The 24,420-nt window shown below is 27.5% G+C and overlaps 1 protein-coding gene across 6 annotated transcripts in view; it reads left to right on the forward strand.

The window, feature by feature from the left end:
• The window catches only part of LOC112690326, a 149,860-nt gene that overhangs the window by 87,248 nt on the left and 38,192 nt on the right, over window positions 1–24,420 (forward strand). For 3 of the 6 annotated variants that reach the window (XM_025564309.1, XM_025564311.1, XM_025564315.1), the window contains one exon: window positions 3,921–4,071. In XM_025564309.1, the coding sequence (XP_025420094.1) occupies window positions 3,921–4,071 (151 nt within the window). The remainder of the gene's footprint in view (window positions 1–3,920; window positions 4,072–24,420) is intronic. The other 3 variants (XM_025564310.1, XM_025564312.1, XM_025564313.1) reach the window with 2 other exon arrangements.

Here is a 24,420-nt window from a genome sequence, read left to right on the forward strand (position 1 = left end):
CTTTTCCTTATTCCTTTATTCACATTTAGGTAATTATGAATTAACCTCTACTTAGTTTGTTGAAGAGTATGTGCCCAACTGCTTAATCTTATATCTCAGTAAATTAAATAAATTCTATATAGTTTAAAACCGTGTTGTTTTATTTTCTTACACCTTTCGTGTCTCCATTGGACCATTGCAACAAAGGTGGACTTCGTCGTTAAATCGTACTGAGTTAATCTTTCAAGTCCGGCTCACTACACTATTCAAAAGAATAGTGCTACATATTTCATGAATAATAACATTTTTGGTAATATCGTCTATAGATAAGAAAAATAAGGGTTAACTGTTAAAACACATTCAATGTCATTGACAAAATAATGTATACATTATTTAATTTTTAGTAACTAAAAAATTTTTTGAAACTTAATATGACCTGAGTCATTTAGTTATACTTAGTTAAATTGAATATGAGTACGTACCGATCGGTATCGATTTTGCATTTATTTTTATTTATTTTGGCAATAAATACTTGTTCATATTTCAACAAGCAACTTTACATTTTAGTATTTTCTGCAGATTTCTATTGAAGTTCTTGTTATTCTAGGTGTGTAGGGATAACTACGTAATTGTTTTGCTGAAAAATGTATTTTATACGGTAAATTTTCTTGTTGTTAAACATATATTTTTTATCTTTACCGTATATAAAAATAAAATATTATACTATTATTTACGAGTATTTTTTTATTTATCTTATGACATATTTGAGTATTTAATATTTATATAATCTAATTATAGTTGTGATTGTAGTTATTACGGTTGAATTAAATTAATTTAAATAAATTAACAAAACAACAAAATAAAATAAAAATTAAGAAATAAACTTACAAATTTAATATCAGACAGTTTAATTTAATTATAATTATCAACGGTATAATAAATTATCTAGTATTATCATTTTCTACAGACTTATGTCCAAGATAACTATCCAATCTAGAACTTTCTTTAGTTAGTCTGAAGAAATTCCTTCATTTCTTCCTTGAAATTTTCATTAAGGACAGTTTGCTATAATATATGATTTTATCTGATTCATAATCTTTAACAAATGCACTACAGTTTACCTTTTTGAAATTCCACCTTGGCTTAAGGATGAAGTATAATGTTGAAATTTGGAGATTATACTTCAAAGCGCTGATCTGTGTTAACTATGTGGAAATTTATCCAGTAATTTTCGGAAGCGCATAGTATTATCTTTTAGAAACGCCTTTGTGATAAATCCGATGAATATTCATTGTCCAGTTTGGCTGAATGGAATATCCTTTTGTCTTCAGCATCCTATACCAATTCCATGTTATTCATGGAAAGCCAGTTAAGCTATATAACTTCGTTGTCATCGTTATCATCATAGCCCTAATAACTATGACTATTAAGTCACCATTATATGTACTTACAGGTATCATTTGTTGGGTGTCATAGAATTTACAGTGATTGGTTATTTTATATGGTATTGAGTGGTTTTTACACATTTACTATATTTACTCCACACACATCACTATCAGAATAAATACTTCATCCACTATCTCCTGGGCTACTGTTCTCTCATAACTGATACATGATTTCAGTTAGGTTGCAACTACGTATTGTTTATGATATATAGCTCCAATCAAATTATAACTAGCTATTTGACTCCTTTTTATGGAAATTATTTTCGTCTATTGTAGTATGACGTTTCCTGGAGTGCAATACCGTCTAATTTTTTCTCTTTCTTAAGTTTAAATAAATTTTCTTTTTGAGCTATCGAAATACCTTCAATATTTTAGTTTCTTACTCTAATGCATGAGTTTACCATAATATCTGAGTTAATTTGCCATAAAAAAGGCAGTTTAAAGGCTGCATATTACTGTCTGTTGGGTATCAGCACCTTAGTGATCAGGGGCGGATTTAGGTATGTGGTGGGCCCTGGGCGGAATGCATTGTGGGGGCTCCTCACACTTAAACAAGAAAATATATTTTTTTTACTTATTAAAAAACATTTATAATCATATTTAGTAGTTTTCATTTAAATTTACTTTAGAGGGTCTAAAAGGTTTCTGTATAGTCATTTTATATTTTTTTTTCAATGTTAAACTATTCGGAGACAACAGCTTCTGGGATATCATTTCAATTTTCAATTTCATTGTAGTAAGGCAATTCAAAATTTTCACTCTCATCAAAATTAGCTAATAGCTTTTCTATTTCTCCAATACTAACTGTATCACTTTCTATGTCACTTAGTTCAGAGATATTTCCATCCAATAAATCAATAAGCTCTGAGCGAGTGAGCTTACTCATTTTAAAAATATGGTGGTCAATAAATAATTACAATACAATGACGCACAAAACATCCAAACAGTATAAAAATGTACGCACCGTAACGCACTGAACGCGGAACGACAAACAAATCAAAACATAGCGTGCCGTCGCGCTGAACCGGTAAGTCCCAATGTACATACATATCACCTCATACATGCTCTGTAATTTTGTATATAAGGTAATGAAACCGGTGGGAATGTCGGCAATTGATAAAAAATTTACGTATGATTTTACGTTATCGTAAACATTTAGGCGTGAAAAAAACATATGGAAAAATAATTGCGATGTGATTATCAAATTTTTTCCCCTTCCTAGTTGTATATAGTATTGTTGGTAACACTTATACTTATACTTACACTTATACTTGGTACACTCGAAATATTATATTTTATCCTGATCCGAATGATTACCAGTTCATAGACATTTCAAACAAGCGTGTAGCTCTTATCATTAATTTACTATCAAATATAAAAATGTATATCATTACAATGTACATATAGACTGGAAGGGTTAAATATAAAATATATGTTATTAAAAGTAATATTCATATAGTAATTGTTAAAGTTTGAACTAACCTCAGAAGAAGATGTTGGTTAGGCTGTGTTATGAAAAACTCTGTCATTCGTCTAGTTTTTGAAATTATTTCTGTAATTTTTTTATCTTTTTCTTTTTCCAATTTATGTTTATCTGCACCACTCATATAAAATCGCTTTAATTTATGACGATCTTCTTCCATTTTTAAACTATAACACTATTCATTGGTTAATAACTTATAATATAAGAAACAACTAAACTACTGGAGTCAGTAACTATTGTAGGTATACACAACTAATATTAACAAACATCTGACTTGCAATAAGTGCAATGAACAAATAACGATAATTTACCTATAGACGGATAGTCTGTAATGTGTATTTTATGTTACTTCCAAAAACTAATCCCATATTTCTGACTGTAAATTATTGTCGTTAGCTATCGTGTTTACTACAAAATGTTGACGCATAATTCCAGACCCTCATGTGTATATTTAGAAACACATTTACTAATATTCTTACAATCGAAGGTGCGCACGGACGGCATAAAAATCTATTTTATCTAGATTTTTAAACACCGTTCATTGTTAATAAACGCGAATACATCTATTATTAGTTAATAAAATTAAATATTTGAAATATCCAAATAAAGTTCAATATTATTTAATTAAATATGTTTAAATATAAATAAAATATCTTTTCTGTATCCTAATTTAAATATAAAATTGTGGGAGCCCCTGGGCTGCAGCCCACTCAGCCCTCCCCTAAATCCGGCCCTGTTGGTGATGGAATTAGTTACGCACATTCGTCTTACTTTGTAGGCAAGGTGATCAAAATGTTTACGAGCTAATGCAGGGAGGTTGAACCTCTTGCAGTCTTCTACCGTCTTCTCTATTAAATTATATTATTACTTTTAAACATTTAATAATTGCATATAACATTTTGTACCCATATTTTTTATGATAATAAAATATATAAAATAAATTAATTCATGAGCCTAACAAATGTTATGATTTAAAATATAAATTTTACTAATCGAGTATTGATCCATCCCAGAAGCAGAAGCAATCAAAGATGGATGAAACTCAGAACCACTGTGCAGCTGTCTAGTGCTATTTCATCGACGATAAAGACATCGAAGCCAACGCTACAGAGAGAGGATTCATTCATCAAGCGATTTTCCACGCGACAAGTGGCCGAAAAACAGGTATTTATAACACTAGTAAATACAAGTAAATTAATTTTATAAAAAGATACGCGCGTGCACATACGAGTATATGTAAAAAGATATCCACTCGTAACGCAAATTAATGTTAAAATGCTCTCGTTTTGACAGGCCCGATGTCTTTTATCTTATGAATAACATTAACATCGTTTCTTATACACCGTACCACCGTAAGATGTAAAGTATGTACGAGAATTTAGCAGATCCTTTCAATGTTTGAAATAACCACATTAACACTTGAGTATTCGTAAAATATTGTTCACGTTTCGTCGTACGTTCAACAATCTCCACGAAATCTGCAAAAAATATCTTCATAGACAATATTATATAAGAACACAAAATGCTTTATCGCACTTATCTCACTGACGCTCCTATATGCTGACTTAAATAAAACACCGTGAGAACTTATCAAGATGGAATTGAGTAGGACCTAAAAAATGTTCCATTTTACTCGAGATTCCTGCTTATTCGATACAAACAGTGTTGAACCTAGATAACTAAAATTTTATCTAGATAAAGATAAAGATCAACTAAAAATATTTTATCTAGGTAAAGATAAAGATAATTTAATTATAATTTTATCTAGATAAAGATAATAAAGTTAACTTTTTATCTAGATAAATTCGAGATAAATTTTATATTTATTACCTTAGTCAATCAGCAATATGGTTGTGATATTTGAAAAATTGACATATTTACAACAGACTACAGTAAAAGTATTGCAGATTGAGAAAGTAACTGTAATAATCAATTAATTTGTACAAATTATTATAATTCAACAACTTTAACAATAATACAATAAATAGTGAACATAATAACCACAGACTATTGATGCTACCTATATTTAATAATTATTTTACTAAAATTATAAATAAATAAATAATTATATTAGTAATAATATCATAGAACTATTCAAATGGTTGAATAACAAACCAGTGTACATGATATCTTCTTTATATTCTCCAAATAACACCCATGCAGTATAAAGAGAAATAAAAGATGAGAAGGGAGTACTACCACGATTCCTAGTCCTAATTGGTTACTATAACATGAATAATGTAGATGTATTTGACCAGTTGTAAACATCGTATGGAATACCTACATATAAAATTCAGAAAATGTTGGCATTTAAACTATTTTTCATTGTATAGTTATTGTAAATTATTTTATACACCATCAAGAACTAAGATTAGAAAATATTTCACTAAAAGACTTACGTTGGAGGGTAGTTAATGGAATGTTAGCTGCTAATCAGCTTTAAATGATAAAAAAAAAAACCCATACAAGTATAATTATTAAGTTGTATTGTACTTAATAAATACAATACAATACAATACAATAATTTTATTTATTTCATTTTGAAACTAGTTCTACTAACATAAATGTTTAAGCATTAATGCCACTTAATTAAATTTGTAAACATCAATTATATAAACGAGTTCTTAGTATTAACAAAATGCCAAAATACATTGTAAGACAATGTCACAGGACATTTCCATAGATAGGTCGATAGGTCGATAGGTGTATACACGTTGTTATATACTTGTTACATTTTGGGGACTAAAATATTAATTATGTTTCTCCGATTGCACTATTGCTCCGCCATGTATATTGTAATATAAATAGTCTTTTATCGAATAATTCATCGAATTGAGTGGTAATGTCTACGGGACTGCAGATAGTACTTTAAACTATTAGTAGTGCAGTTTCCAGGTATTATATCAGAATCATATTTCATAATATCGTGTTATTTGATTATTTCCATGTTTTATTGGAATAATTATTTTATTTTTAGAACAACATTCGCCAACTATCAATAAGTTATTTTTCTGAACAAGTAATATTAATCATATCAATGATAAATAAGAATAGGTACCACAGAATAAATGAAATCAGAATGGTCACTGATAAGATTTTACACAAAGAACATAAGGGAGTTCAAAAATCATTCAGCCATTGTTTTGGAGTCCCAACAATGTGACCACCTAATACATAGACTAATAATTTACTTAATTACAACTAATTATATTTTATAGGTAATTTATCCAGATGAATGTATCTAAATAATCCCAATACTTGATACAAACCTTAAAAAATGTTTACTATGATTGGGGCCAAATTAAATTTGCATAAGGATCTTGATCGAGTGCCATTTTCAAACGTGTTTTACTATAGAACGTTTAATTTGTACACGTAATAAATATATAGATAACGTTAACATGAGCATGACTTAATTCTTCCTCACGACGTTATTTCTAAATTAAGTCACTTTCCTTTTTATTTTTATCATTTGTAACTTACTCATAAAAAAAAAAAAAAACCAAAACAATATAAAATATTCCACGTACCATCATAGTAGTTCACCATAATTTATGTGTGCAATACAACTACTATCGTGCATTAATTCTTAATATTGTAACCCGGCGTCATAGTTATGCAATATGACTACATTTATGCGATTTTACTGAGATTTTTAACACATAATTCTCATTTCTAATCGGAAAAATAATGATATAAACAAATATATCATGATGAAAAAATTTAATAATAATGCTAATTAATAAATTCGAAATATATAACATAAGAATTTGTGGTTCACAATTATTCAATAATAGTTTCTTTTTATTCAAACTTTTAGTTATTTCATTCAATAAAAACAAACCAATTCATTCTGCTTTATTACAGTGATTGTTTAATATTTTTGTTGGAATTTCATTTTTGTTTATATAATCAAAATTAAATTTACATTTCATATTAGATCATTCTGATGAATCATCATGGATCTTTATATCATAAAATAATAAAATAAAATGATAGTTCGTTCCTAAAAATAATATCATTGAGTTAAAAATTGTACAATAGACGCTGAAATATAATTAATGAAGAAAATAAAACCATTTAGTATCGAGTACTAAAAATAATGAAACATAGAATTTTAATTATATCGTTTTATTGGTTTAACGAGTTTTGAAATCCAACAAGCTATCAAAAAGAAGCTTAATATTATATTTTTTACCTTATGTTAGATTATCAAACCGTATGAATATCAACAATATTCAAATATCAAAATTCAAATTACTTCATACGTTATTCGGTCCTATTTAATTTTTTTATCTCACTTTTTTTTTTTACATAACAACTAACGACGAGAATTTAAAAGTAAGACATCTTATTGATAAAATGTGATATTAATTTTATAATAAAAGATTTTTCACTACTTAAATCAATACGTTTAGTTACAAAAACAAATTATGCAAATTTTTATTCATAATTTATAAATAAGAACAAAATAATGGAAAATAAAATGAAGAAATATTTTTTTTTTTTTTTTATTTCACTTATTCCTTTTATATCTTAAAAGTCTATTTAAATGTAGAGTGTTTTATTTCACTAGGATGGAGGGCACACACATATATGAATTCCAAACATTTTCCGTCTGATGTCCAAAATAATATTTGTAACACAGTTTAATTTTAACGAAAAGCTTACAGTAAAATTATACTATACTGAATCTCGTTCTCACATTATACTACAATTATACTATAACAATACAGTATTGTTATTGTACTCATCGTTAAATGTTGTTGATTATTAAATTATACACTTTCGTATGCACTAAAATAATATCAAGTGGAATCATCTAATGATGATTTTTGCCATAAAACCTTTAAATTATTGTCTGTATGTAGTTATGCCACTAGTGTTAATAGTATGATAACAAATACGCTAGTAACCTGGATAAATCAATATTTAGTTATCTCTTATAATGGATAAATTTCATAAATATGATGAAGCAATTCAATTAATAGTTGGAATAATAAAGTTCTTCTTGTATTAATTTATGTTTAATCGGCAGGTAAAATAATTGGTTATGATAATATGTTTTTTTCATTTATCCATTTATAATCAAGAATCATTTAAAACTTATGATTGATTCTATATAGGTATAATTTGGTAAAATCTAGTAAATACATAAAAACTTTAAAAATTTTGAACACGTTTTTTTTAGCCAGAATTTTTTTTAAAATGTCATTATATTATAGCCACCTATGCTGACAACACCACAATTCTATCACCTGGTAATTATCCTGTAGAAACTGTATATCGTTTAAAAACATATTTAAACTTAATAAACAAATGGTCATCTAACTGGAAAATTAAGATTAATCCTGACAAATCAATTTATGTCCCATTCACACTAAAAAAAATCCATACCCCTCTCCATTTTCAAGGAATACCGATCCCAATTTCCTCAGAAGTTAAATACCTCGGCGTCATACTTAACAAATGATTGACCTAGGGTCCTCAGATCAAGTCAAAAAGAAAAACCCTCAATAATCAACTTCACTTACTTAGACCAATTCTGAAATCAAAAATACCCTTCCACACAAAAATAATCATCTACAAATCCTTATTAAGGCCAATCTGAGTTTATGCAATCCAAATCTGAGAATGCGTTAAGCCATCTCAGATCCGTACCCTCTAGGCCTTTCAATCCATCACTCTACGCATTATTTATTCTGCACCCTGGTACGTATCAAATTCTACATTTCAAAATGACTTTAAAATAGAAACAGTAAATCAAATAGCCACACAACATTATAAAAAATTTCACTCTAAATTACAGTCTCATTTTAATCCTTTAATCGCCGAACTTGCTTCCAACTCACTAAAAAAAAAAAAAAATGCTGTCGCGACTTATTAAATGATTGACAGTTCAATCCATTTAATTTTAATTTAAGTGAAATTGCAGCATAGTATGCATAAGTGCAGCATGGTGGGTGGAAGCAATATTCCAGAGTGTGCTTGTATGATTGGCACCCCATATATTGTGGTTGATGGAAAACTTTTCTCGGTTTTCAACGATAATTCTGAAGTGCAATTAAGTAGTTTGTTCAATTTGAATACATTTATGTTAAACTCGTTGTTTTGAAGTTTGCACATAAAAGTGACATATTACTCGTATTCAATACATAACGTTTTATTCAAAATATTTCTAATGATTCAGGTGGTGAAACCAAATTTAATTAGGGCCGTTTCGATGTCATCATTGGGTATGGTAGATGACAAATTATCACTTTGATTACACAAATGGTTACAGAGGCGTATCCAGAGATTTTTTTTCGACGAGGGGGATGCTGATAAAAAATATTAATTTTCTAAAATATAAAATATGCTATAACAATAAGAAATAATATGGATTAAAGAATCCAAAAAGAATAAACTAAAAAATAATTGAATATAAATTTTTTCCTCAATGTATTGTGGTAGTGTTACAGTATTAAACATTTAATAATATAGATACATATTTAGTTGTAGAAATGCTTGGCGTTATAGCAAATATTACAAGCAATTGAAAATAATTAATTTTCCTGAAATTTCAGAGGGGTTATAGCCCCTCAAGTCCCTCCCTTAATACGCTACTGCTTGGTTAGGTTAGATTAGTGATATGGTGCAAATCTGTGGACTGACAAATTATCCAAATCCTTAAGATATTACATACATTTCTTATGTACACTGCAGTTCAATGCTTTGATTTTTACGAAACCTTTTAAAGTTGAAAAAGTTAAGCCATCTGGCCACACGATGGGGAGAAGATCATATTATAGCACTTGAAAGTTGGAAATATTTTATATATTTAGGTAGTGACTTATGAATCAGGTTATCAACCGGTATAGAGTTCTGGTCGAACACGATTTTGCCTTAGATAGGGGACTAATCACTGATATGTTATCAGTAACTGGAGGAGAGCTAAATACTTCTGAAAACAGAATTATGTTCTTAAAGAGTAAGGGATATATGTTTGGAGAGACGAAAATTTTACTTTTTTTAATTACCCGCTTTCGGAGATGAAGAAGGTAACGAAGATGAGAGGTTGAGTTTTGAAAGATTATTGTTGGGAGACATGATCTGTTTATGTATAATTATATAACATTTGATTCAAAAAAAAAAAACAATTTTGTTTTATTATAACCGTGATAAAGCACGGCTATACGAGCGCGATACGTATTAACGCAGTAAGTGTTGACATAACACTGATAACTGAAAAATACAAATTTATTTGGTTCGCGTTTCAATAAATAAAACAAACTATTATTTTATTTATTTTTTTAAATTTTTAAAATCTTTTTGTATTATATAATATGTATGTTATAAATATAAGTAAATAAATAAATGCTAAGGTTATATTTGTAATTTATGACCAGTTTTGAATTAAAAACTTATCATTATGTATGTACAAAGGTTAGTAAGTTAAATAAAATCAATAATAAAGTTTATTTAATTTAATATTATTCGGTTCTTTTCTAACTTACCATATATTTACATTGATTAAGTCGATAACCTCAAATGATTCATCCATTTTATTTTTGCACTTATTTGTCTCTTATATCACTCTCATCGAATATGTTTTTTTTTATATCCAGCACCCCCTGTACACCCTATTACTTTCTTTCTTTAAACGAATTGCAAAATACTTGACGAAAACTAACTACTGCATTTATTGCAATAGTAATAAATCCAAATCACAAGAAATAATACATTTTAATTTTTATCATAATTTTATAGTTTTAGTTTGATTCTTAAATCTTTGATTGTATATTTTAACATTATATTGATACTTTGTCAATCTACTATTTTGCTTTTTGTATGGATTAATATATAAATCATTACGATATTATTATCGTACTTATAGTAATGTTTCTTAATAAAGTAAATATCTGTTTAAAAAAGAATAAACATCATATCAGAGTCATTGTTAAATAACATGTTTTTTCTTAACCGAAGTATAATTTTTCGTGAAAGTATGGACGTTTTCTCAGTAAGCACGTTCTTCAAAATCAATTTTATAATTTAACTATAACATCTACGTTAAACACGAAACTTTCTACTCCCCGGTGTAATTTAGGTAGTGCATTAACTTTGTATTGAAAAACAACTATTACCCTTAGCTTGACTCAAGGTTTAATATGGTTTCAGCGTTGGTGCTTATAAAGAGCTTGTCGTGTAATTAAATACTTTCACCTAAGTTTTAACACCGACAATAGTGCATTTAGTATGTGGTTGGTCATCGACCAGTGAAGCTTAAAAATCAAACAAGCTTTCATGACCATATCATCATCATCATAATCATAATCACATTATTATTATTATATCGTTCGTTTAGATTGATCCAAATTAACTGACTTTTGAGCTAGCTTCAATAAATCCCGTTAAAATCGTCGCAGATGTGTGTGATGATACGAGTTTGTATATATTATACACAATACAACATAACAAAGAGCATGCATTATGCACACACGTTATAAATAATGATATTGATTAATAAAAACGTTTTTATACGTTTCCGTTTATCGATTTCGATCATGGATTTTGACTAGTCACTTTACACATAATACAATTCACGTTCTCACACACTCACTCACACACACACACACACACACACACACACACGAGTTGCGGTTTTAGTGATGAGGGCAAGTGAGGCACCGCCTTACCTAAAATTTATTAAGTAAAACATAGTCAAAAAGTATACTTCTTGGCTCACCGATAGCATATATTTCGATAGTAATTTTTAACATTTTTATGATTTTTTTTTTGAAAAAAAATTCTTCTTTTCAAGTTTATTAAATATGAATTATCATTTATTTATTATTATATTGTAGGTACTATATACATTATATATACTATACTTACTATGCTTATATATACTATATACTACAAGTATATAATTTCGTGTTTATTTCCAAAAATAGCGATAAACCGATAGCAAATGCATAAAATAATTATTACGTAAGCAAACGCTAATGTTACAGTCGACGGCAATGTTCTGATGAAGTCAGATAAACGCTGCCCAACGTTGCCTCTGAGTTTTTTACTTGTATACATAAATTAAACGCACAAGCGTCAGTGGCGTATATAAGGTGCCTCCTAGGCCCGAGCCCATAGTGAAATTTCAGATTCAATTAAAACATTTTTATGCATATTGCTAATTATAATAATTATATATTTATACCATATGATATCATGGCCCGTACCTATTATTGTTGTTGTTCTATGCTAGTAAGTTGTTTTTGAGGTATAAAATTCATGTTACTGACTGACACCATGATCCATGATTGCAATAACCAATCAAAATACAAATAAACTATGAAAGGACACGATGAATAAAGCTGTATATTTCATCACGGACTAGATATCTTAGCAACCCTATTTCCCTAGTTTGTGGTTTACATAGTACCTTGATAGCGTATTCTATTTTTAAAATTGGATTTCTGATTACTATTGTATTTACATTGTTGTAAAATGTTATCAATTTATCACGGGTTGCTAGGAACAGTTTCGTTGATTGTCTATTGTCAATTGTCGATACTCGATTGTCTTAGGCCGATCGCACACCAAAAGAGCAAAACTGCTTTAGGCAGTGCATTGTCTAACGCAGTTTTGCTCTTTTCGTAATTATTCATTTTTTTATTTTTTATAATTCTGTTTTTAATTTTGTTATGTGTACCACATGTAAATCGCAACAACTTCATCAGATGACATGATGACAACTGATTTTTGTTTTGTCTAGGTAGTGTACACTTTATAAAAGAAAATTGTTTTTTAGTTGACTAACACGAAAATGACATGTTATACTAACATAGACATTAGACAAAACAATTATGGTACACATAACAAAATTAAGAACAGAATTATAAAAAATAAAAAAAATATGGATTCATCCGTTAAATAAAAACTTGGTCCTTGTCTCCAAAATCATAAACAGATGTTCTTATTTCCACTAAACTTACTAGTATTTCCCCATTACAAGTCATATAAGTGTATAAAAAATATTATTAAAAATATATACGAACTACAAAATATACACGAATAATAAAATAATTCTTTCTTGTCTAGTTGTGACTAACGAAAAATGTGAACACTCAAACAGTATCAGTCATGGCTAATTGTGTTTTAAAGCAAAAACGTTTACTACCTACTGTAGAAAAAATGCTTAATTTATTATGTATCTTATTTAATAATAAATATATAATAATATATTTAAATTCCTATATTTGTATCATTTATGTCATAATTAAAACCACCCATTCCCTAAAAAATTTTTAGTTGTAGTAGTTATGATGAGGGTAAATTGGCACATAGTGAAAATAATTCCTATATACGCCACTGACAAGCGTATGTATGCGAATGTACGCGAAGTAGAAATAAAAGAATATAAGAATATAAGAAAATATAAAATATAAAATATAAATATAGAATATAAGTATATAAGCACTGTCGGCCTGGCTCTAAAGGGCCCAGGCAGGATTAACCTAATCTAACCCCATACCAGTGGCGTAGCCAGGATTTTTAAATGTGGGGGGGGGTTAACCACTTTTTTGATAAGTAAGGTAAGAGAGAATATGAGAATTCACCCTTAACCCACCCACCATCTACCACCAAATTTCTAAACGTAATTCAAGCATTTTAGTATAGTTTTAAAAATATTTATTAATATATAATTTATAATAATAATAATAATTTTGGTTTCAGTGTTCAGTCACTTGCTCCACTCTGACAGCTGCATCCTCTTAGGCGAATTTCTGGCAAATTCAGTTATTATTTCACTTTCATCGAATTGCTCTTTTTTATTTATATTAGCCATAGCTAACCCATTCAGTCTGTTTTCCGACATGGAGCTTCTTAAAAAAAATTTTAAGCGATTAAGTGCTGAAAACGTTCTTTCCGTAGTGAAAGAGGTAACTGGTAACGTGGTGAATAATTGTAAAAGTATTTTAATGTTAGGTCGAAGATTGGTGCGATGAGAGAGTGAATCTAGAGCTGAATTCGGTTTTGGAATAGTATTTTGACTCCATTGTTGCCTCCATATGAACAGGTCAGTTCTGATTGTAGATGAGGTATCATCATGGAGATCTTGGACATATATTTTAACAGCTTTTATAATATTTTTATCGTCATACATATTTAAATTGGCCGGAATAAGTCCTTCAAGTGGCATAATATCAATAAGCCTTTGATTAAAACGAGCATCCATTGATTCTATTTAATAGTCAAGATACATTATACATATAAACACGGCCCATGGGGGGTATAGCCCCCTTAGCCCCCCCCCCTTGGCTACGCCACTGCCCCATACTACAACATTTATTTATTACTCGTATATTGAAATTAAATATATCTAAAATATATAAAATGTAATACATATAGATTCTATATTTGTTATTTTAAATAAAAAAGAATAAAGTTAAAAATTCTCTTTATCTAAATTTACCGTTAAGTATTCAACTTAAAAAACTAAAAAAAAACAAAAAAAAACTATGTTAAAAAACTATCCATGTATAAAATAAATACGTTTAATAATATATATTATATCATATGAAAAGTCTTGTCGTTTCTTTTGACGATTTTTCTATTTCATCTACTAGTTTTATTTTACATACATTTAAAAAGTAATATATTTTTCTATAGCCATAAGCATTGGTGGTTTTAAATGTTGCTGATCAAGTGACGATCTTAATTTTGTTATTATTACTTTAAGCTTAGAAAATACTCTTTCACAAGAGTTGATGGCAATAGCATTATATATTTAAAAACCTGATTCAAATTGTTGTACATACCATAATGACAAGATAGTTGAATAATAATTTTAAATATGTAATCTATATAATATATTTTCAAATTTTGAATTTCTAAGTTTTACTGCTTACATATTTTTGGAACCCATGCCACTGATTATACGTTGTACATTGTATGTCGTAGCAGCAGCAGTGTATCAAAAATAATAAAAACAAACAGATTTAACGATAACCATAGATCCCGAAAATGCACAGCAAGTAAAACGCCGGGCCGGGAAAACATTTGGTGACTATGGTTATATTTTCCAGAGAGAACAAAACCGCCGCTGTCCCGACATTGAAACGCTGTAAGCCCGAACGATGTGTGGAACTTTGGAATTCCTCGTCGGGTATTACCAAATCCTGGCCAATTGCCACATACACGCCCGTCGATTTATTCTTCTTCGTTCGTTAGTGGAAGGGTCTCCGGCTGTGTCGGTGAGAAGGATATGAACATAGTAGAGGAAGGGAGTAGGATATATTTTATGTGTTACAAAAATACCTTGGGGACTGCAGATTAATACGAGTCAAACGCTGCTCCACTAACACACTCGTGAATCGTCAGCGAAGACGAGCTGCTGCGGATGTAGATGGTCGGATTAAATCTGAAATGTATTTTTGTGGAAAACTACACCTCCACAATTATTAATTTGTTATTCACGCACCGTGGCGACGCAATTACTATATTCATCGTCTTAAAACGAGTTATTTCGTTTATTTAATACGTGCAATTATAATTAGACCCCGCGATTTATATATAAATAATAGTACGCCCTCCTAACTGCATATAACATAATATGCATGAGAAACGCACCCAACAGAGTCGCAAATGTATTCAATAGTTGGATTGACTTGATAAGTTTAGCTTTTAGAGAATGAGATACATCAGTAATTTAAACATAAATATAGTTTTACACGGAACGAAACCATTGAGTATAAATTCTGTAACGAGACAGCATAGTCTCATGCATATGTCGCGTGTGTGCGTCTCGCGCTTACGGAGTAATAATGATTTACGAAATTGATATTATCAATTAATCTGTTGATAATCAATAGAGCGCGCACACAGTAAACAATCCGTCAGTGCGGTCGGGTTGTTTATTATACTTATAAGCAGTGTTGAAAATAGATAATGCAAAATTTATCTAGATAAAGATGAAAGATAATATGTCCAAATTCATCTAGATAAAGATAAAAAATAATTTCATTGTTATCTATATAAAAAAAAAGATATTTTCAAAAATTTATATTTTTTGGTCAATATTTCATATTTGTAATAATATCTTTTAAGACCCAATTATAATCATTATTATCAATAAGTACCTAGATGTTTAATGTTTATTATAGTAATATTGTGTATAGTTTATCACTAAAATGTTACACAAAAAAAAAAAAAAAACAATGAAAATTGCTCTGTACGTATTAAAATAAATACAAAATACATAAGAAATTATTTTAAGTTAACAATATCGTTTTCCATATAATTTTAATTTGATGATTTTCATTATTTTACAAGTAGTTACGACTTTACGGGTTCCAATAGTGAAGTATTAACTATTCAGTGTATGAATTACATATGTATACTAAAATCAAATACCTACTATATTTGGAACTTCCATGGAAGAATAAGAAATTAAGTTTAAAAATACGAAAAATATTTTCCTGACATGAAAATACAAACAAAATGAGTTACCAAGAAATAATAATTACTCATTAATAACTCACGAATTATGATTATGAATACAAAATCTATATATATAAAAGAAAGTCGGGTTAGTCACAGAATTTATGATTCAAGAACGACTGGACCGATTTTTATGATATCTGATTTGTTGGATTAGTCTCCGTACAAGAATAAAAATGATTCTAATCTTGGCAAGAATACAGACAATTATCTAGTTAAGTAAAAATTGTATCTTAGATAAGTAATTAGATAACTTAACGTTATTTATCTAGATAAGATAAAGATAAAGATAAAAAATCTATCTAGATAAGTCCCAATACGGCTTATAAGATTATCAAAATAGCGTGGTGGTCGTCACCGTTTGCGACCCGCATATTATTCCTACTGTACTATATGATATTCACGGACAACGCTGGTAACTGGACATAGAACATTCTTGTATATAAGATCAACGAAACAATACAGGAATAAACTTCCCCCCGATGCCTGATTGTACTGTCCACCAGATATACGAATTTGGTTGATATACGTAACCCGTATTATACGTATAATCTAGTGTACACACAATCAGACCTTTTTCGCTGCTGTTTAACAGCTGCCGTGCAGATCGTTACCATCAAGTGCAGCGGAGATCGACGTCTACTTCAGAAAAGACCAGGAGGAGTCAAGGAGCCGTCACCACTGGTCAAGTGAGTCGTCGCCGTCCGAGTTTGAACGAGCCACCACCAGGAGGAGTGCCCGTTCTGTATCCGGAGTTTCCTCACGTAATTTCCTGATTGGCAATACACGGAACATTGCCGTGGTCTGCAGCACTATTGTTTCCCTACCTACTGTGTGTCACTACTTATTAGAGAGTCGTTCGAAGGTGCCATAGGTTATGCTATATTTTAGCGTAGCACACTGTGAATAGCACGTTGGTATTGTGTAAATTTCCTAGTACGTCCACTGACATAACAGCATTGTCAGTAGCCCAAACTATTATCTGAACGTTGTGAATCTTTGTGAACTCGGTAACGAGTAATATTTATTATAAATATATACTTATGCATAGCTGTGTGATTCTTATATCTCTCTTATAATGTTGTAAGATGAATATTTATTATATATTGTTAAAATTGTAAACACTTTTTTTATTATACAAATAAACTTAACAAAATTAAGAATGCGTATTCGACATCACGTTTTGTTACAATTCATAACAGAAGAAAAATTGTATTTTTATACTAAAGTACATTATTTGTAATGTGGAGTTATTATTTCTTTATTTTTTACTTAAAAAAATTGACTCATGGAAGTGTCAATATTTGCAACTTTTCAAGTTTATTGTTTAGCTAAAAGAAATTATTGAAAAAATAAAAATAGTACCTAGATAATTTTCTTTTCTTTAAAACAAAAAAATTTAAGTCCCTTCTATGAATTTATACTGAATGTTTTTGTCCCGCACAACATGGGATTTTAACCAAAAAAATCATAAATAAATTATTACTATATTTATAGATCCACGGACACGATCAGGATCACTTGTTAACCTATCCATTATCCCATACTGTAGTCCCTATCGTCGTCAATCGATTAACCTCCAGACACTTTTGAGTACTATGTCCTCTTAAGAATATAACCATTTACTGCCTCCATTTTCTCGACTTTTTTTTTTAATAATATTTTGTGAATATAAGTACACGTTTCTTACGTGCATGTTGTATCTAAGTAAAATGTGTAAAACGTGTGTATTCTGTACATACTCTACATATATGAAAGATAAATTCAGTTATCTTCAAGCCTAAACAGATACTGTCAACAACAAAACTAGATTTAAATAACATTTTGATCTAAATGTTTATAAAAAAAAACACCAGAATAACAAGGCTGATAACATTTTAGAGTTTTGCTTTTTTTCATATAATAAAATGGTATACCAAGGTTTTTCATCGCTGTATTCGTCCCGGAAAATAAATGTTTATGAAACTATTTTGTAATCTGATTTTATCATACAACTAGATGTATAGAGTTTTAAAAATTACACTAATATTTCAGTTTTAAATACTACTCTTACATAAAATTATGTGTTAAACTAATCAATATGACTAAATACGAACAAAATAATTTTTTTTTTCTTGACTTAAAATTTGATTACAATTATGAATAAAAGTAAACAATACAGCCGTCTAATACGCTGTTGAATAAAATAATTAATAAGATTCAAAAATCATATTATAAAAAATAAAAATTTATATAAAAACAAATACTGCAGATAAACCCTGTTTAAATGCGTTTAAATTATATGCATGAATTATGTTTACATTTCGGGATACACAAATTTTGTTAAAATAAGACGGAAGTATTTTAAAATGGAATATTGAATGTAATCTATAGCAGATATTTGGTGAAACACATTCTATATTAAACATTCATTATGCATCGTTTAAGTAAATATCCTAAAATCAGTTCCCCACGTTGACATGAATACGTAAACATGAATAGCTGTGACTATATTTAAATAGCACTATTGAACAATCAATAACCTATAACTGAGATTTATATGAAGTTGTATGTATTTGTGATAAAAAGAAAATAATATTTTCAGCTATCATATCAGTTGACATTAAAAACAAATTATTCGATCGTTAAAAGCTTTTAATACTTTTTTTTAAGTTATACGCTCACGCAAATGTATGTTTACTTATATAATTTAACTATGAAACCAAATAAAAATAATACAAAATTATATTAATGAAAAATATTTAACACATTTAAATTTCTTAAACGTAAGACATTCACTAATGAATGATTCTCATCAAGTTATAATTACATCTATATTTTTAACTACAATATTTTTATTATACTTAGTCATCAATAAAGTAAATTAAATATTTAAACTATATATACTTTAGCTTTAAATCTGATGATTTTAATACTAAAAACATTAATTAAATTTCCAGGTACAAATAAAAATATTTATTGTTGTTAATAATATCCTAAAAACTATTTATGCTGAAAATATATACGAGTACATGAACGTATATAATTGTAAGTTTAAAAAATTCCTATTGTTTCTATATACACTGTTCAATATTATTTTAACTACCTTAAGTAACTAAAACTAACCCCAAATTAATAACTTATTAATAAACCACAAAGGTCGGTTTATTTAGAAAGGATATATTGATTCGTAAACAAACATATTATATATTATGTATAGGTAATGAATGCTTGATATTAAAATTTCACTATTGTTATTTTAACATGATCAAAAAGCGTTGTCGTGTTTTTCTTATGAAATATGTTTGTTTACATATTAAAAATAAAATACTGTTTTATGTGTATACTTGTTTAACGTTATACAATTTAATAACAATTATGTATATTTATTATATTTTAATATTTAAATTATATTTTATAATAAATTATTAAGTGTCATGAACAATTATATACATGTATATGTAAATAAAAATTATTTATATAATTATAGTATTTATCTATTTAAATGCTCAAGATTTTTAACTTGAAAATGGGTTATAAATTACATTTTTGAGAAATCGATACCTAATAAATATAACTGCTGTAAAATCTAAAAAAGAAATTCATCTAAACTAAATCATTATTAAAATTTTATACGAAATGATTCTCAAGGAGATTTATTTATGACATAAAAATCTGGAATACATTCCATTACTGATAGTTAGTATAAAATATTACATTATTATTATTGTATTACATTTTATCATACGGTTTCGTTTATTAAATTATATTTTAGGTTAATTTTTACACATAATTATACATACATAATGTTTTTAAATATAGTATGGATAATGTAAATAAATAATAATTGATTTGTTTTTCTTTTTTAAAAAAAATGAAATTAAACATTTTTACTAGTATTCAAATTTTAAAAGAATGATTTATCAATGTAATTTTATTTTTTAAATAATAATACGAGTATTTAATATAATATTTGATGTGATTAATACCTACATTGCTTAACTATAATTTAAAAATCTAGAAAAAATTTGGATATTATAATAACATAGAGAGACCCTTTATTTAATTATTTCTTCCATATTGAATAAATATTTTATGTCATATAATTAAACAATTTTATGAAATAAATTAATATTTATAATGATTATAATAATTGAAGAACCATCAATGAAATCGGTATATGTTACAAAAGTACGTTAAAATTAATAGAGCATAATACACGAGTGTTGCGCAGTAAAATTATGGCGCAATATTTCGAAAACTGTCACGTGCACCTTGACTTTACCGTGCGTTAAAAATACCGCTATAAAGGCTTATCGTGAGTACTCTGAATTTAAAAATGCTGACAACCTACTTAAATACTTATTGAAAGTTGAAAATAAGTATTTAAGGAAAAATATTTAAATATTTACCTTTTTCGTGACAGTTGTATGAGTGCTATTTTTTAGCAAAAATAAAAATGTAATTATAACATGTGATTAAAATCCAATGAAAGATTTTTAATTATAAATAATTATACTCAAATATATTTTATTTTGTAATAATAATATGGTCGCACCGAACTCTATACACCAACAACATAAAAAATGCGAAAAAAAGGTGTCTTGTCGTTTTTTTATTGGAGAATTATTTTTTTTGGGAAACCTGAGTCGTAAATATTTTAAGTTATGAAATAATCGTTACAAATCTAAAATTGAATTAGATAATAATTATAAAAAAATCTTGAATGCACAGTAATACGGTGCACCGAATAATATTCTACGGTACAAAGCGACAACGTCGCACCCATTTTTGTGCTCGATCGTGTGGTTTTTGGTTCCTATTGTTTGAGTGCAACCCTGCTCAATCAGGTTACGAAAAAGATCATTCGTGCTTAATCGGGTTCTAGCCTTTTCAATTTACAAGAATTGTTTTTTTTTTGTCATTATGTTTCGTCTTAACAATACTCAACCTTATATTAATTCTTTTATTACCTATTATTTTTTCCGAACTGAAAATAATAACTTTTTTGTGTTCATATTACTGTATTTTAAGTGCCGTAAATTCCTCTGTTATTTCTTTAATACGACACTAATATAATAGTATAAATCCTACAAAATACCTTGTCGCAAAAACATTTTTTATTTCACAAATATTATCTCTAAATTTTAACTTTGACAGTATATTTAGCTATAATGCATTTAACAAAAAGAACATTCGATTCAAACTTAAGTGGTTATTAATGTTTAAGACGACATTTAAAAAAAAATATATTACATATTTATATTATATATTAAAAAAAATATATCGGAATTAAACTCTTAAAGAAGTTGAATGGAATATGTATATATAAGTTAAATTAATAACCCAGTCACAATATTATAATACAGATAGATAGTGGTAAAAAATCTGTTCTTGGAAAATAGATGAAAACCTATGCTTAATCTAATGAATTGTGTAAATTATATAATGTTGTGCAAAAAATATAAATTCTTTATCTTTTAAAAACATAAATGTTTTCTTTTATTTTATAATTGTAACATACAAAAATAAAAAAAAACATAACATAACCATAAAAACAAACATTTCCCTTGTTTATTTTAAAAACTTAACGTCTTTAAAAAAATAACAGTAAAATTAAAACATATGATACATTGAATAAATATAATATAAATTAATCTAATGCTTATTTATACTTAAGGTTTGGTCGATGTATTTCATTTTTGGATTTGTTAATTTTTTTTTTATATAATATTAAATGTAAACTCAAGATAACTAGTAAGTAACTAAAGATTTGAGTTCCTAAAATCTCTTAAACCATTATTTTAAAAGTTGTGTTATCTTCTTAATAATTTCTTATCTTTATTCACTGTTTAGCTCTTTATGTACTAAATAATATCACACAATTTAGCGCTTCTTAATTTTACATGATAATTAATTGATCGAAGAAAGTTAATTGAAATCAATAAAAAGAGATTAACAATAATATTTTAGAACAGTTGTATTATAAATTCAAAATAAATTCATTAATAAAGCTGTTACAATGCCATGTATACTTTTGAATCATCATTGATCTTCTCTATAACGCTAAACATTACTTTTTGAAACTTTATAAAATTATTTCCTAACAGCTTCAACTATTCTAGAGTAATAATTCCATCTTACTTCAAAATTTTAAGAAATCCTTTTTTTCTTTAAAGTTTGGCTCTTTTTACTGTTTAGTGATTTGTCAAGAACTATGAAAAATATTATTTGATAAATTATAAATGTACAGATAAAATCAAAATCAAAATATAAAAACAAAGTTTAGGCAGAAAACTATTCTATAAACATTGTTTGTATATTTTGTTATGTAATGACTGGATTTTTTTTATTCGATCTAATTAAATCATACGATAACTAAATGATATTTAATCACTATCTTATTATTATAATAATTATTATATTATTATATTATTATTTCATCACACGTTTAATATTTTACCAAGCTACATTCCTCTTTGTTACACCAATAAATAACTTGATGGAAAAAATTGTTTTAACGGCAATTTATCTTCTCGAGAGAGCTAAACCAAACAGTACAAAATTATTGTCACATATTTTTCGAAGAATTATTTTCATTGCAACTCTTTAAAGTGACTACTAATATTGAATAGCTCGTTATAATTATTTTTGACTAATTTGTTGTTTATGAAGACTTTCGTATTTAACAGCTTTGCAATCAAAATGTTTTCTAAAATAAAAATAATGTTACTATGATGTGAAATTCGTGCCTTTTTGTCATGACTAAATAAAGTAAATAGACATTTAATGGACAACAAAGAGCCAACAAGATGCACCTCATGCAATGAAATACTATCAATCAAACTTATACTAACAGACTGATACACATATTATATTGAAAAAATCTAATATAATATTAAACCAAATCCTTTATAAAACCATCAAACCAATAATCGCAAACAACCTCATCCAATTCCTCAAAGAAACCGGACTCGAAAAATTAATTTAAGTTTTTTTTTCTAAATATATCATAATATATTCTAAATTTATTACAATATATATATATCTAATACATCTAAATATATCATATATCTTATATCCAAATATTAATATATTACAATAACTAATTAACAAAATTAGATTGAAAAAAAATTTTTACCAATGGCCTAACTAACCTACCGAAGTTATATTGGTAAGATCAATAAAAAAAATAAAAAATAAAAAAAAAAGTAAATATAACAGAACAATTTATCAATTTATCACTCCTAGGTAATGCCATCATATAAAATATATTATTATGTAGTTTATTTTATACATGGAAGGCTTAAGTAGTCTTTCAATGTATATGTAGTATCGATTTGTTTCGTATTCAATCCAAAAATAATAACTACATTGTATTCTTACTTTAAAAATTACCCATTTTGACTACACGACTACTCTATATTATAGTTACGTGACGCTTGAACACCGGGCTTCATAGGCACAAGTTAAAAACATAGATTACGTAGTTAATAGTTAATATATTACTGCATAAATGATATGCACTTCCATACAGCTGATATAACTGCAGTGCACGCGATGTAGTTGTTCGAAGATAGTGCATCAAAAATTAATAATTTTATTTTATTAATATCATTATTAAGTTAATAATCATCTTATATTAATGTTTCGTCTATCAAATGAAAGACATAAGAAATTAAATACCTAAACAAAAAACACAAAATAAATTCTATTCCAAAATTTGTAATTTGTGGTTGACACATTCCACCTTTCTCTGTTATAATTTTACATTTTATAATTAATTGGAATTTGAATATAGAAGAACACTTATCATAGAATTTTATCATAAGAATTCATTAGAAGTTAACTTTAGGAAGCAAAAGATTATTTTTTAAAATATTTTTAAAAATTAAATATTTTAAATAATTTTATATCATTCTCTCTTCCATTCTTTATACTTGTCTATAATGTGCGAACTTCCTTATTTCACTTTTTTTCATAAAAATTTTCAACGTAAAAATGTCCACAACATTCTAACTTTAAGATGCATTTTTTTTTACAATTCAGTGA

Source organism: Sipha flava, unplaced genomic scaffold (assembly GCF_003268045.1).
Source record: "Sipha flava isolate LNK unplaced genomic scaffold, YSA_version1 49_pilon_pilon, whole genome shotgun sequence".
In the NCBI taxonomy this organism is placed as follows: Eukaryota; Metazoa; Arthropoda; class Insecta; order Hemiptera; family Aphididae; genus Sipha; species Sipha flava.